Source organism: Xyrauchen texanus, chromosome 4 (assembly GCF_025860055.1).
Source record: "Xyrauchen texanus isolate HMW12.3.18 chromosome 4, RBS_HiC_50CHRs, whole genome shotgun sequence".
NCBI classification, from domain to species: Eukaryota; Metazoa; Chordata; class Actinopteri; order Cypriniformes; family Catostomidae; genus Xyrauchen; species Xyrauchen texanus.
The window spans coordinates 50,689,590-50,706,202 of NC_068279.1; the positions used below are offsets into that span (position 1 = coordinate 50,689,590).

General features: G+C 41.2%; 1 protein-coding gene and 1 pseudogene across 1 annotated transcript; one reads left to right on the forward strand and one right to left on the reverse strand.

The window, feature by feature from the left end:
- The first annotated feature begins 658 nt into the window (after positions 1-658).
- On the forward strand, positions 659-4,607 carry LOC127641655 (uncharacterized protein K02A2.6-like). Its single transcript, XM_052124598.1, is given in 2 exon segments — positions 659-3,114; positions 3,116-4,607. Coding segments are annotated over 2 exon segments (3,948 nt in total).
- An 877-nt stretch (positions 4,608-5,484) lies between these two features.
- LOC127641666 (ADP/ATP translocase 1-like) lies at positions 5,485-15,316 on the reverse strand (annotated as a pseudogene).
- Between the last annotated feature and the right edge of the window lie 1,297 nt (positions 15,317-16,613).

A 16,613-nucleotide genomic window follows, 5' to 3' on the forward strand; every position in this document is an offset into this window, starting at 1 on the left:
AACTATGCTAAAATAAATCACTTAAAAGCCTCATATAATTTTCATCAAATATGAGGCAAAAAAATACAAGGAACATACCGAAATGTATTAAATAGAGCAACATTTGGAAAACATCTACAGGTGTCTTCCCCATAAGGGCGGCCAGAGAGAACAATGTTATCTTGGAGAACAAGTCAAACATCATTTGACTTAAAAACAGCATATTACTGCCCTTTTATTGCCAACTCATTATTCAACATAATGAATGCTAAAACATTCATTATGTTTTAGCTTGTTTTAGCAGAGGGGGCACACATTTTTATTATTCTTCAAGTACTGTAACTTTTAAAAGTTTGTGAAACAATAGCTGTAATGTATTGACTGACTATTGTAAGAGTGAGGTTCCTTTAAGAGACGAAAAGCCTGGTGAGGGTGGGGCTGTTCGGGGAAGACGTTGGTGTGTTGAGTTCAGAGTTTGACTTGGTGTTGAACACACCAGATGTTGTTCTGTTATATGCTACACTGAGTTCAGTAAAGGTTTACAAGGTTATGAACGTCTCCTCATGTTCTTCAAAGATATTACACTGGCGACGAGTGGACTCGAACCGACTGTGTGCAGATAAGTCCATATGATGCGACTGTGCAGGTGTGTGAAAATAATCTGCGTCTGGAAGCGAACATGACTACACTCGGCCGTATCGAAGAGTTTGACGAATGTTCGAGTAACTCTTTTGAGGAATACACAGAAAGACTGGAATGTTTTTTTCATGCGAATGATATTGAGGATGATGCAAAAAAACGTTCCGTTCTGCTCAGTGTGTGTGGTGCAAAAGCGTATTCCACGTTGCGTTCAGTGCTTGCCCCAACGCCGCCCTCTGCTGTGTCTTATGCAAACATTGTCGCTGTCTTAAAACACCATTACAGCCCAGCACCATCAGAAATTGTTCAACGTTTTCATTTTCACAGTTGTAAGCAGAAATCTAATCAAAGTATTTCAAACTACATTGCTGAGCTTCGACGTTTGTCTGCGCACTGTGCCTTCGGGGATCAGTTAGAGACAATGCTGCGTGATAGAATTGTGTGCGGGGTTATGGATGAGGCGTTACAGCGACGCCTGCTGGCTGAACCTACACTAACATTTAAAGAGGCAGAAGAAAAGGCACTAGCTGCTGAAACAGCATTGTTAAATGCTCGCCTACTTCGTCAACATCAAAACGAATCACGGCTGGAGGACGACGTTAATTATGCAACCCATGCGCAGGCATCGGTTCATAAGACAGCAACTTCAAATGAAAATCCTAATCGTGACAAGCCATGCTTCAGATGTGGTGGTCAGCACACCCCACAAGCCTGTAGATTTTCCACGGCTGTATGCCATTACTGTAAAAAAAGAGGAGACATTGCTCGTGTGTGTTTAACAAAGACTAAACATGGTACTGACAAGGATGCAGCCGGCACCACAGCAGAACGGTACACAAACATTATAACTCACAAAAAGCAAAATGATTATTCCATTTACAGCACCACTAATAAATCAGGAAGAGGGGGGCAGAGGCCATATCTGGCCACTGTTATACTTAACAAACAAACACACACAATGGAAGTGGATTCAGGAGCGGCCTGTTCTTTGATTAGTGAGCACACCTATCACTCATTGTGGCCCTCTAAACCCCCTGAAATACATGCCAACAATGGAATACTTAAGCAATGGTCACAGGCAACCTTGGAAGTGAAAGGAAAAATATTTGTGGAAGTAATATACAAAGGAATACAAAACACACTGCCTTTGTTTGTCATCCAGGGCCAGGGAACTAGTCTGTTGGGACGGGACTGGTTTGATGCCCTGGGAATATCAGTGGAAGGTGTACACAGGGTACAGCTGCAGTCTATGGAGAGAATACTGGCTGAATACTCAGAGGTTTTTCAGGACATTGGGGTTTGCCGGACCCCCCCGATCTCTATTGACATTGATTCCACAGTAACTCCACGTTTCTTCAAAGCCCGCCCAGTTCCTTTTGCTTTACGGCCCCAGCTTGATGAGGAGTTGGACAAATTGGTGGCTCAAAGAATTTTTGAACCTGTTCGCCATGCAAAGTGGGCCACACCTATAGTGGCTGTAGCAAAAAAAGATGGGGGCCTGAGGATTTGCGGTGATTACCGCTGTGCTGTGAACACAGCTGTTAAACCCGATGTGTACCCTATACCCACAGTATCTGAACTGTTCTCGAAGCTAGCTGGAGGAGTAGTTTTCACTAAACTTGACCTGAAACAGGCTTATCAGCAGCTTCCAGTGGATAATGACGCAGCCGACTTACTGACTATTAACACTCACCGTGGGCTTTTCCGGGCTCGACGGTTGCAATTTGGGGTGTCAACGGCCGTTTCAATATTTCAAAGATTTATGGACACTTTTCTCGCAGGAATTCCAGGAGTCCAACCATACCTGGATGACATCCTGATTTCAGGCAAAACCATGGAAGAACACAATGAAAGGCTACGGGCCGTACTGAAGTGCTTCGCAGAAGCTGGGTTGCGACTAAAAAAAGAGAAAAGCATTTTTGCTGCCACTCAAGTGGAGTTTTTGGGGTTTAGAGTGGATAAAGATGGCATCAAACCAACCCGTGAAAAAGTGGATGCGATCCGAAAAGCTCCGCCCCCACAGAACAAAACAGAACTTCAGGCATTCTTGGGGCTGCTTAACTTTTACAGCTGCTTTCTTCCCAATAAGGCCACCGTCCTGGAACCCCTGCATCGCCTTCTAGACCAGTCTGCTACTTGGCAGTGGGGTGCAAAGCACAAGATGGCATATGCTCAGGCGAAAGAGTTGCTGCAAACGGATAAAGTGCTGGTCCACTATGATGAAAAGAAACCCCTGGCAGTGGTTTGTGACGCCTCACCCTATGGGCTTGGGGCTTTATTGTTCCACATGGAATGTGATGGCCAGGAGAGGCCCATCTGCTTTGCTTCCAGAACAATGTCCATCACTGAGCGGAATTATGCCCAAATTGATAAGGAAGCATTGGCGGTTGTTTTTGCGGTCAGAAAGTTTCACCAGTATCTCGCAGGCTGCCATTTCGCGATCTTTACAGATCACAAACCCCTGCTGGGTGTCCTGCACCATTCCAAGCCTATGCCTTTCACCACGTATGCTGCGTTGGAGTTTGATCATGGGGGCTTACGACTATGAGCTGTGCTACAGACCGGGCAAACAAATGGGCAATGCTGACGCCCTGAGTCGCTTACCCTTGCCGGCATCTGATACTGTTACACCACCACCATTGGAAATGTTACTGCTTGAAATGGTGCCAGATGCACCTATGCATGCTGAGCGAATCGCTAACCTTACACGCAAAGTAATGCGCTGGGTCCTGCATGGGTGGCCGGCTGATGTAATGGATAGCCGGTTCAAACCATTCCTTTCGCGCCGCCATGAACTCTCTGCACACAAGAACTGTTTGCTATGGGGAAGCCGTGTGGTTGTTCCTTGCTTGGCAAGAAGAGAAGTACTAGCTATGTTGCATGACGCTACACCGGGCATGGTACGCATGAAGGGACTCGCAAGGAGTTATGTGTGGTGGCCGGGCATGGACCGAGACATTGAGGAGACTGTCAAGGCATGTGAAACCTGTCAGATGTCACGTCATGCACCTCCTAATGCGAGAGTGCACCCTTGGGAGTGGACGACAAAAAGATGGTCCCGGCTGCATATTGACTTTGCAGGCCCTTTTCAGGGCAAAATATTTCTCATAGTGGTTGATGCACATAGCAAGTGGCTGGAGGTGTCTTTGATGAGTTTCATGTCATCGTCAGCCGTCATCAACACACTGAGAATACTTTTTGCAACACATGGTTTGCCTGACGTCATAGTCTCAGACAATGGTGCTTCGTTCACTTCTGCGGAATTCGAAGAGTTTGCAGAGCGCAATGGCATTCGACATGTCACTACAGCACCATATCACCCAAGCTCAAATGGTCAAGCTGAACGCATGGTGCAGACCACCAAGGAGGCCCTGTCTCGCATCACCAAGGGCGAGTGGCAGACCAGGCTCGCTCGTTTCTTGTTGTCACAGCACGTCACACCCAATTCATCAACTGGAAAAAGTCCTGCTGAGATGCTCATGAATCGGCGACTCACCACTGCCCTGGATCGTCTGCACCCTGATCATGATGGTGATATGCTTCGCAGACAGGAGCTTAATGCTGAAAATTGCCCTGGCACAGTCAGAGAGTTTAGACCTAAGGACATGGTATACATGAGAAGCTACACCAGAGTTTCTAAGTGGGTGCCTGGAATCATTGTAGACGTCACAGGGCCCCTGTCATACAAGGTCAAAGCTAGTGATGGGCAAATGCACAGGCGACATGTTGACCAGTTGCTGGACAGGACGGCACCTTTGTCCGACCAATCAAGGCCTGAACCAGGTGGCTACTCTGTTCATCCACCTGAGTCTCCAGGGGCTGAGATGTTTGCATTACATCCACCTGCATTAGATGTGGGAAACCCTGATGTTGACCTTACGGGAGCTGAGGGCATGTCTGAGTCCCCTCATTCTCGGAGATACCCTGTAAGAGAGCATCGGCCTCCAAGAAGGTTTTCAGACTTTGTGGACTGGGGAAAAGGGGTGTAATGTATTGACTGACTATTGTAAGAGTGAGGTTCCTTTAAGAGACGAAAAGCCTGGTGAGGGTGGGGCTGTTCGGGGAAGAAGTTGGTGTGTTGAGTTCAGAGTTTGACTTGGTGTTGAACACACCAGATGTTGTTCTGTTATATGCTACACTGAGTTCAGTAAAGGTTTACAAGGTTACGAACATCTCCTCATGTTCTTCAAAGATATTACAATAGCAGTGTAATTTTTTTTAAGAAACTGTAATTGAGAAGTAACTATTTGGCAGTACAACAAGTAGATTAATGCTGATCATCATAAATTGTTAGATTTCAACTCAAATATCGGATAACTGTCTATGAAATGACATTCAAGCCAAACAGCAGAATGCTACATTGTCACAAATCTCATGTAGTAGATCATGTTGAACATCATCCAGCTATAATCTTGGAAACAAAACTTCAATTTTGTGCAACAATGACTCAAACGTCTATGCCCTTCATACCGCCAGATGAAAAAAAAAAAATTCAGCTATAACTTCCAGTTCGATCATCAAACAGGAAATCGATGTGCAATGCCTTGTGCTCTCTTGTATGCTGCACAATGGCAAATACAGTAGGTCATCGTGGCATTCTATGGGCATAGAACATTTTTATATTGTGCCAAGGATACATAATATAATATATAATATGTAGTATGTTTTTCCGAACATGGATTTTCTGAGATATCAATTTAGAGGCTATGACAACATGACATTCTCCCATTATGATTTGTCATATGGCCATGAAAACTGAACAAAGTTAGTTAAACACATGAGAAGACAAGTCAACCATGGCAGATTACACCAGACATGTGTAGGTTTATTCAGTAGGCTGACTTGTATTCAAGTAATTATTATGCCTCAGAGCACGTTGGACCAGGCATCTTTGAAAAAGGCCTTGACACCCTCATCAGGTGCAATCTTCTTCCAGCAGTCAATAATTTTGCTGTACATTATGTCAGCTATAAAAAAAAGTAGAAAGAGTTAAATACTTTTCTCCCACACCTTTTGACCCATTCTTTTTAATGACTTTTCCCAATGATTCCTGATTAGTGGATCCTGCAGTCAAAAAAATAAATTTCAATCCAATTTAATATATTAAGAGTTGAGCAAGGAATTTTCTTGCTTCCATGTCTACTAGATTTGAGGTCATCTACATGCTAGTGTATGGCTAAACATTGATTCACTTTTAGCAGGTATACGCATTTTAAAACGTATAGTCTCTCTCTTCTGGGAAAATAGATAAAACATTTTGATTATGTGTCTTGCACTCCATTTTTGTCCAATAAGATGCTCTAGAATGAGAATGTCCTACCTCAAACACTAGCCATGACACTAGTCTACACTGGCCATGAGCGCCATGTCAGGTCAAAAGCAAATAGCTTCAATTATAAATCGGAGTTGTGCTGTACCATGACCGTGAATCAGTAAATTCCATTATCAGCAGCCATATCACCCTGCATGGTTGCCCACTAAATCTCAGCAGGGTTGAGCCTGGTCAGTACCTGGATGGGAGGCCTCCTGGGGAAAACTAAGGTTGCTACTGGAAGAGGAATTAGGGAAGCCATCAGTGGGTGCTCACCCTGCAGTCTGTGTGGGTCCTAATGCCCTAGTATAGTGATGGAGACACTATACTGTAAAAAAGCACCGTCTTTCGGTTGAGATGTTAAACCGAGGTCCTGACTTTGTGTAACTCTGGTCTTGTGGACAAATTCCCCCCATTGGCCCTTATCTATCATGGCCTCCTAATAATCTCCATCCCTGAATTGTCTACATCACTCTCCTCTCCTCTCCTCTCCACCACTAGCTAGTGTGTGGTAGGTGTTCTGGCGCACTATGGCTGCTGTTGCATCATCCAGGTGGATGCTGCACACTGGTGGTGGGTGAGGAGATTCCCCATATACTAAGTAAAGTGCTTTTAAGCGCTATATAAAAGTAAGGAATTATTATTATTATTATACAACATTATAGTAACATTAATGACTACATTCAGTTTCCTTAAAGGGATAGTTCACCCAAAAATGAGTAAATTCTCTCATCATTTACTCACCCTTATGCCATCCCAGATATGCATGACTTCAGATCTGCTGAACTTAAATGAAGAATTTTAGAAGAATTTCTCAGCTCATTTGGTCCATACAATGCAAGTGCTAAAATTATAAAGCTCCAAAAATCAGTCAGCCAGAGGTGGGGAACTCAAGTTACATGACTTGACTCGAGTCTGACTCGAGTCGCAAATTTAATGACTTGTGACTTGGCTTGAATAAATGAAGAAAATTACTTGACTTGACTTTAACTTGAGAACCAGCAACTCGAGACTTGACTTTAACTGCATGACTCGGCAATGACTTTACTGTTTTTTATTATTGTTAGTTTCAATAACGTATTATAAACAGTAATGAAATGTGTCAAAAAATCTATTAATGCATATGCAAACATGTAAGTCTGCCAACAACACTGATCTGTATCTGTGCAGTTAATGCTGCACTCACAACGTACCAAAATGACAGATGATTGTTGAGTTCCCAAAATAATCTCCTTTGGATATAAAGATTTTTAATCTTTTTCATCACACATTTCAAAAACCACAAGGAAAGGTAAGTAAATCATTTAATTATACTTTAATTATCCAGAAAGATTAATATGTAAAATTACTGTTCAAATGTTTGACGGTTGTCAGTAAATTAAAATGATTCACAATTAATCTCATGATTTGTAGCGTGACAATTTTGTAATAACCCGACTTGAATGCAATAGGCTACCTTTATATATAAATGTATCTCTGAAGGGAACTGACTGTCTTCAGAAAAGTTTAGATGGCATTTTCTTTTCATCTTACCTCCGTATAATGCCTAGTAAAATATTGTTTATAAGCGCAAGGCTGCTTTGTGTACAAGAGTGTAATGCTTTAGGAAGGGTAAGGAGGCCACGAAGGCGAGTTGCCCCTCTCAAGGTAAGGATCTTTAATGGGCGCTTTGCAGTGCACACAGCTTCACAATAATCTTACAGCTTGTTTATAAATCAGTGTCACAATAATCAGTTCGCATCCCAGGCTCTCTCTCTCAAGTGCTGGTGGCGTGGGTGTTTTATCCGCTCTCCCCGTGATCACTGGAATTAGAGACAGGTGTTTAGACATAATTTAGCTCAGTGTAAGTGCCCTTACCGCTTCCCTCTCTCCGGACGGGCACTTGACCACACCCCCGCTGCCACAAAGCATTATCAGGTTATAGTTATATTTACAGTTATGTTAACAGTTATATTTCTGCTGTTCCATTATTACTGTCAGAGAGTGAATTTGCATTTTCATTCTGCCGTTTTTGTTAGATCAATGTGAAAATCTGATCACATTTTTTACTCAATTCTGAAATGTTTACATTTTTATTAATAGGTTAATTTCTGAAATAAATATGTATAGTAATGTGTTATACAATATATTTATATACAATTCATATAAAAGAATGTATGTAAAGATATGTATATAAATTCATCTTTTCAGAGCAAAAATACATATTTATTTCAGAAATTAACATCTATTGATTTTATTACTGTGGCTTGACTCGACTTGACTTGAACTCATCAGGACTTTGCTTGAGGTGAGTCACTGACTTGACTTGCTTGATTTGTCTGCACTGCACTTGAGACTTGACTCAAGACTTGATGGTTAAGACTTAAGACTTGCTTGTGACTTGAACATGTGTGACTTGCTCTCACCTCTGAAGTCAGCATAAAAGTAGTCCATATGACTCCAGTGCTTAAATCAATGTCTTCTGAAGCAATATGATTTGCGTGGGTGAGAAGCAGTTACATCAAGTCCTTTTTACTCAGTCAATCTCCACTTTCACTTTCACACTCTTCTTGTGTTTTTGGTGATTCACATTCTTCATGCAATATTCTTAAATATTTATCTTTTTCTCACCCACATCTATCAAATCACTTCTGAAGATATGGATTAAAATGCTGGAGTCATATGGGTTACCTTTAAGATGGCTATATGTGTTTTTTGGAGGGTAAACATTTTGGCACCCATTCACTTGCATTGTATGGACCTACAGAGCTGAGATCTTTGTGTTCAGCAGAAGAACGTCATACACATCTGCAATGGCATGAGGGTGAGTGAATTAGAGAATTAATCAATTTAAAGTCTCATATGCAAATAGAGAAAATTACAACATTAAACATAATAATAATAATAATACATTTTATTGTATGAAAATGTATAAAAATGCATATAAAAAATACAACTAATAATAAATCAGAAAAAACTAAAATAATCAAGTAAAAGCTAATCTGAAGAAGCATGTTTTTAGATAAGATATACAAATGCCTAAAGTCAACTATCAACTGGAAGTGAATTTCACATTTTAGGAGTATAAGATGAAAAAGCTCTGTCGCCCATGGAACGCAATCGTGTTTGAGGGACAGCCAAAAGACCAGATTGAGATTAGCAGATTACGCATCGGGGTATACTGTTAAAATATCAGACAAATACTGAGGAACCAGACCATGCAGGGCTTTATGTTAACATAAGTATTTTCAAATCAACACGAAACATGACAGGGAGCCAGTGCAAGGATTGCAAAATAGGAGTTTCTGGTCTGATCATAGCTACTGAATTTTGAACATATTGCAATTTGTTATGTGTGGATTTAGAGACCCCAACATTAGTCAATGCGGGAGAAGACAAGGTGTTGATCAGTTTTTCAGCCAGAGAAAAAGATAGCACAGGGCGTAATCTTGCGATAATATTGGACTCCGTTAATTTTTCTCAAGGCCTCATATGCAATAAAAAAAAAAAAGCAATATCAAAAAGAAAACTTGAACTAAAATTCCCCAAACTAAACAATGATACCAGTAAAATGGCACTTTTATCTTATAGAAAAAAAATAAAAAATGTTTCCTTGCAATGAAAGCATTTTATTTCAGTAGTGGCCACATAGTGATTTGGCAGTTGTCAATGCTTTGAGAGCATTTGACTCGAGACCGGAGAGCTATTGTGAACAACCTGTAATTTGCTTATGTGGGAGATTGAGGGTGTTGTATCTTACCTCCTTTGCATCCAGACATCATCATCATACGCTGAAAAACTGTATCAAAGGGATAGGATGCAAGACCAGCAACAGCAGTGACAGTCTGAGCAATCATCCAGTTCACCACTATGTGGATGTTCTTGGTAGCATGCATAAAACGTAGACAGGTTATGTTTGTTTTTAATGCCTTGTCAGCTTCTATAGCTATTTAAAAGTCACAATCTCAAACCGCTTGAGTGTGTATGGGACAGCATGCAAAATAACAGTGTACGCTAACCTTGAGGAGGGTCACCCCCTTTTGGATAATGAAATGTTATAGAAATAGATTTTTCTAGGCCACTGATATGACTAGAGTATACATCTTATGTGTGTGTACATCATTAACATCTGTCAAAAGTAGTATTCATTTCTCTTGTGTGCTAAACATTCCACCATTAAAGTGAACATCTTTTTACCTTACCTACAAACAGCTTTACACAAAACTTATGGCACATAGTACAACTTAAAGTGATTTAAAAAAAAAAGCTGATCTTCGCTCTATAGTAAAACTACTCAAACCCACCTTTGGCAGTATCACAGATACCGAAGTAGGCCGCTCTATAGATGATGATACCTTGCACAGACACATTGAAGCCCTGATACAAGCCCTTCAGACCATCAGACTTGAAGATCTTCATTAAACAGTTGCCAAGGCCAGAAAACTCTCACTCTGCACTGGCCTTTCCAACGTCAGCAGCCAAACGGGTTCTGATAAAGTCAAGGGGGTAGACAAAGCACAGAGAGGTGGCTCACGCAGCACCACCAGAGGGAAGTTTACCAGCGAAGTACCTCCAAAACTGGGTGCGTTTGTCAACGCCGTCTAGATAGACCTTCTTGTACTTATCTTTGAAGGCAAATTTGAGGGCCTGTGTTGGGAAATACCTGATGACGTTGGCCAAGTTGCCCATCCAGTAGGATAGAAAGCCCTGCTCCTTGGGAATACGTACTATGCAGTCAAAAATACCTTTGTATTGTTTGCCTGCTGTGGTCTGCTTGCTGGCATGCTGGACATGCAAGAATTTTTTAAAGAACCATTTAAATTTTAAATAAAAATAAAAGGTACATATTTGAAAAAGGCTATTAACTCTGCAATTAGCCTAATTCTCAGCATGACATTTGAGTCTTTTAAAAGTTGTCAGTTGTCAGCATGAACAATTTTGAAGACTGTTCTTCAAAATTCATGAAGTGTCTTTCCTGTTGATGCATGTGCTATTAAAACAGGAAGTTGGGCGGGACATGATGGGCTAGTTTTTTGTAAAAATTTTTGATGGCTTTAAAATGTATTACTTGCTATTGCTAGTCAGAAATAAATGTTATGGACCCTTTTCACAATTCTGTGTTTTGGAGCATGGAATTAAAAGGTTGCAGGGTAAACATTTGATAGTGGTGAATGGGAGCGAATGGGAGATCACATTAAATACAATTTTTGCTTCCGCATTTGCTTCAAAAACGGCATTATTACGTTTACACAACTTTCTAAATGAAGACAGAAATAGACAGTAGGGGATTACGACAGTTAAAATAGAGAAGATAGCAAATTTACGGTCACTCTGTCAGCAGCTGTGTTAGAAACCTCATCGTATCTGTAGTAACTCATTTTCTTTTTTTTTTTTACTAATTGTGAATTAATAAATAATAAAAAAAATTGCACCAAAATAAATTTAGATTTACGCTGCTAAATAAAGCGGATGCATACAATAAAACAATAAGTCCCATACAATTGTTCCAGAGGTGAAAACAATATTTTTAAATGCTGGTAACTGGTTAATTTTGTTCCAATAATTTTTTTAATGAAACCAAAGACTAAATGGTTTATCACCAACTACACCAAATCTTGTTGGCCCCCAAAAATGGGGCTTCACTGTTTTTAGTAGAACAAAGCATTTGCTCTGATTATGAAGGAAACTGCTGCATCACACTTTTCTTTTCCTAAATGCACATTGTAGATGTGGCCTTCCATGACATGCAGAAGATCTTTTTGGCAAATACCCTACATACACTGATCAGCCACAACATTAAAACCACTGACATGTGAAGTGAATTTCATTCATTATCTCGTTACAATGGCACCTGTCAAGGGGTGAGATATTAGGCAGCAAGTGAACAGTCATTTCTTGAATTTCATGTGTTGGAAGCAGGAAAAATGGGCAAGCGTAAGGATCTGAGTGACTTTGACAAGGGCCAAATTGTGATGGCTAGACGACTGGGTCAGAACATCTCCAAAACAGCAGGTCTTGTGGGGTTTTCCCAGTATACAGTGGTTAGTACCTATCAAACGTGGTCTAAGGAAGGACAACCGGTGAACCGCCGACAGAGCCAAAGGTTAGTCTGTCTGGTCCGATCCCACAGAAGAGCTACTGGAGTATAAATTGCTGAAAAAACGTATTGCTGGCCATGATATTCAAGTCAAGTCATTTTTATTTCTATAGCACTTTTCACAACACACATAATTTCAAAGCAGCTTTACAGAAGATCAGGCATTAACAGAAGAAAAAACTGTAATGTCTATGATTCATCATTGTGTAATTAGATAAAATACGTTTGTGAATTGTGTTTAAAAATAAGTAATTAAATAATAATTGTATGTATAACCCCAGTGAGCAAGCCAAAGGCGAAAATAACTCCATAAAACTCCATAAGATGTTGGTTAATGGGAGAAAAATAACCTTTGGAGAAACCAGACTCACTGTGGGGAGTCAGTTCCCCTCTGGCTAACATCATGAATATAATGCTAATATTACTTATGTATATTGCAAGTCATGGTTTAAAATTATTAAACCAAGTAAGTGTTAAGGGACAGTGTTTAAAAATAATATTCTAGGAACTATTAACAGGACAGAATTTTGCGATCGTAATGACCGTGATGGAAAATAGCGTGGTAGAAGGTCACTTAAGTACTGCAGAGCTAGACCATTCAAAGCTTTGAATGTAGTTAACAGAATTTTTAAATTAATAAAACATTTAACTGGTAGCTTGATAACAATGATAAAATGGGGCTAATATGATCATATTTCTTAGTTCTCATTAGCACTCTGGCTGCTGCATTTTGAACCAATTGAAGTTTATTTATTGATCTTGCTGGACATCCTCCCAGTAATTCATTACAATAATCTAGTCTTGAGGTCATGAACGCATGAATTTGTTTTTCGGCATCAGCAACAGAGAGCATGTGCCGTAATTTAGCAATATTTCTTAGGTGGAAGAATGCTGTTCTACAAACACTGGTAATTTTATTTTCAAAGGAAAGATTGGTATCAAATATAACACCTAAGTTCTTCGCTGTTGAAAATGATGTAACAGTACATCCATCGAGAGTCAAATTTTATTTTTAGAGGTTTTTGGTCCAATAATTATTACCTCTGTTTTGTCGGAATTGAGTAGAAGGAAATTTCTGGCCATCCAATCATTTATTTCATTGGCACACTCTGCTAATTTGGAGAATTGTGAAATCTCATCAGGTTTTGAAGAAATATAAAGTTGGGTATCGTTGGCATAACAGTGGAAACTTATTCCACGATTCCTGATAATATCTCTCAGGGGAAGCATATACAAGGAGAAAAGCAGAGGCCCTAAAACTGATCCCTGTGGCACTCCATACTTTACTTTTGTTTGGTTTGACAATTCCCAATTTACATAGACAAAGTGGTAGCGTTCTGCTAAATAGGACCTAAACCATGCTAATGCAACTCCACAAATGCTAACATAATTCTCTAGCCTATTCAAGAGAATGTTGTGATCTATCGTGTTGAATGCAGCACTAAGATCTAAAAGCACTAGAAGTGAAATGCAGCCGCGTTCAGATGATAAGAGCAAGTCATTTGTAACTCTGATAAGTGCAGTCCCTGTACCGTGATGAGGCCTAAATTCTGACTGTATTTGTTCATATATACTATTAGAAATGTACATATTTGGGAGGATAATACATTTTCTAGTATTTTCGACATAAATGGGAGATTTGAAATCAGTCTATAATTAGCCAGTTCTCCAGGATCAAGTTGTGGCTTCTTAATAAACAGTTTAATAACTGCCATTTTAAAGTTTCTTGGTACGTGTCCTAAGGATAGCGATGAGTTAATAATATTAAGAAGAGGTTCTGCAATTAGCTCTTCATGATCTATGACAGCGAAGTATTGAAGTAGCATGTGAGGAAAATTACGAGACACTGTTTTCTGAGGTGCTATGACAGATGATTGCATAATTCCAATTTTATTTCTGGTTATTTAAATTTTCTCTGTAAAGAAATTCATGAAGTCATTACTCTTGTGCTGCTACGTTATCTGGTTCTGTTGAGGCTTTATTCCTCACCAATTTATCCACATTACTGAATAACCACCTAGGATTGTTATGGTTATGTACTATGAGTTTACTAAAATATGCTGACCTGGCAGCTTTTAGTGCATGTATGTAGCTACAGACACTATCTGTCCATGCACCACAAAATAATTGTAATTTTGTATTCTTCCACATGCTCTCCATTTTCCGGGCTGCTCTCTTTAGAGCACAAGTGTGATCATTGTACCATGGTGCAGGGCTTATTTCTTTAATTTTCTTTAATCGAAGGGGGGGGGGTGACACTATCAAGAGTGCTAGAGAAGACTGCATTTATATTTTTTGTTATTTCATCAAGTTCTTCTGGGCTTTGGGGTTTACTGAGTGTATGAGATAGATCTGGACGATAATTAGCAAAGCTATCTTTAGTGGTCGAAAGAATTGTTCTACCTGAACGATAGCGTGGTGTAGATTGAGTAACATTAGTTGATCGCAGCATACAAGAGACGAGGTAATGATCCAAGATGTCATCGCTCATCCATTTCTATATTATCAACATCAACTCCATGTGACAGAATTAAGTCTAGTGTATGATTATGGCAATGAGTTGGTCCTGTTACATTTTGTATGACTCCAAGAGAGTTGAGAATATTGATAAATGCTAATCCCAATGTGTCGTTTTCATTATCTATGTGAATGTTGAAGTCACCAACAATTAAAGCTCTATCTACATTAACTACAAGATCTGATAAAAAAAAATTAGCAAATTCACCAAGGAAATCAGAATAAGGCCCGAGTGTCTTTAGAAAGGTGCCTATCACACGGCTGCATAATCGCAGACCTGTCAGAGTGCCCATGTTGACCCGTCCACCGCCAAATGTGCCTACAATGGGTACATGAGTGTCAGAACTGGACCATGGAGCAATGGAAGATGTGGCCTGGTCTGATGAATCACATTTTCTTTTAGACATGTGGATGGCTGGGTGTGTGTATGTCGTTTACCTGGGGAAGAGATGGCAGCATAATGCACTATGGGAAGAAGACAGGTTGGCGGAGGCAGTGTGATTGTTGCAGACCACGTACACCCCTTGATGGCAATGGTATTACCTGATGGCAGTGGCCTCTTTCAGCAGGATAATGCGCCATACCACACAGCAAAAATTGTTCAGTAATGGTTTGAGGAACATGACTGTGTTCAAGTTGTTGTCTAGGCCATCAAAATCTCTATAGGATGTGCTGGACCAATAAGTCCTATCCAAGGAGGTCCTACCTCGCAACTTACCGGACTTAAAGGATCTACGGCTAACATCTTGGTGGCAGATACCACAGGACACCTTCAGAGGTCTTGTGGAGTCCATGCCTCTATGGGCAGAGCTGTTCTGGTGGCACAAAAGGGAACCTACACAATATTAGGTAGGTGGGTTTAATGTTGTGGCTGATCAGTGTATAACTACATTTACGTGCACGAATACTCTATAAAAAAATATTGAGGTAAACAGTACATTTCTCAGTTGTTTACAGAATTATTGTTAGATTTTATGCATTATTACATATTTGGTGCTGCCAGGTTTGACTGAGAAACTGTTATGTATGACCTTGTCTTGTTTTACCTTTGCCCCTTTGTTTACCATTTTGTCCCTTGTTTTACTCCTTAGTTTTCACTTTTGTCCCTTGTTTAACTCCATAGTCTCCTTGTTAGCGTTTGTGTTCTCTGTCATTGTTTTCACCTGTCCTCATTAGTTCACCATTGGTTTCTGTTTATTCCCTCGTTATCTTGTTGGTGTTCTGTTTGTTCATTGGCCCCCTTGTCCCACGTTTATGTATTTAAACCCTGTCTGTTTGTTCAGTCTCTGTCTATCGTTGAACGTTGTTAGCCTGGTATGTTTTCCCTGCCTGTATTCTCAGTGTTGTGTTTATTTCCCCATTGAGGGTTTCCCTTTGTGTTTTTCTGTTCCAATAAAGTAAGCCTGCGTTTAGATCCAGTCTCCTCGTCTGCCTTCGCTGCCTTCTGTTCATAACAGAACGATAGACCGCCAAAATATGGATCTAGCGGCTTACCTTACGGAACTGACCCAGGCGGATTTGACCATCCGCGAGTACTCCCACTTCTTTTCCGCTGTTGCCATCCACACCGGCTTCGACGACAAGTCCCTGAAGACCATCTACCAGCTCGGGCTACCAACATACCAGCTGAGGGAATTGCCGAACTCCGGAGACCTCACGTGGAGGGAATATGTGTGTCTAGTCTTGAGAGAACTCGCTGCCGGGGAACCACCTCCCTCAATCCCGGTTTCCGCCTCTGGGCTTTCCGTGCCTGCCACGGCCAACGAGCCATCGTTGCCAGCTTCGTCCGCCCGGCGGAGGAGGAGAAGAGGAAAGGCTTCTGCTCCCCAGTCTCCGCCTGCCACGGTCAGCGAGCCAGAGCCCACGCCTGCCACGGCCAGTGAGCCAGAGCCCTCGCCTGCCCCGGTCTGCGAGCCAGAGCCCTCGCCTGCCCCGGTCTGCGAGCCAGAGCCCTCGCCTGCCCCGGTCTGCGAGCCAGAGCCCTCGCCTGCCCCGGCCTGCGAGCCAGAGCCCTCATCAGCTACGGTCAGCGAGCCAGAGCCCTCGCCTGCCCCGGTCTGCGAGCCAGAGCCCTCGTCAGCTACGGTCAGA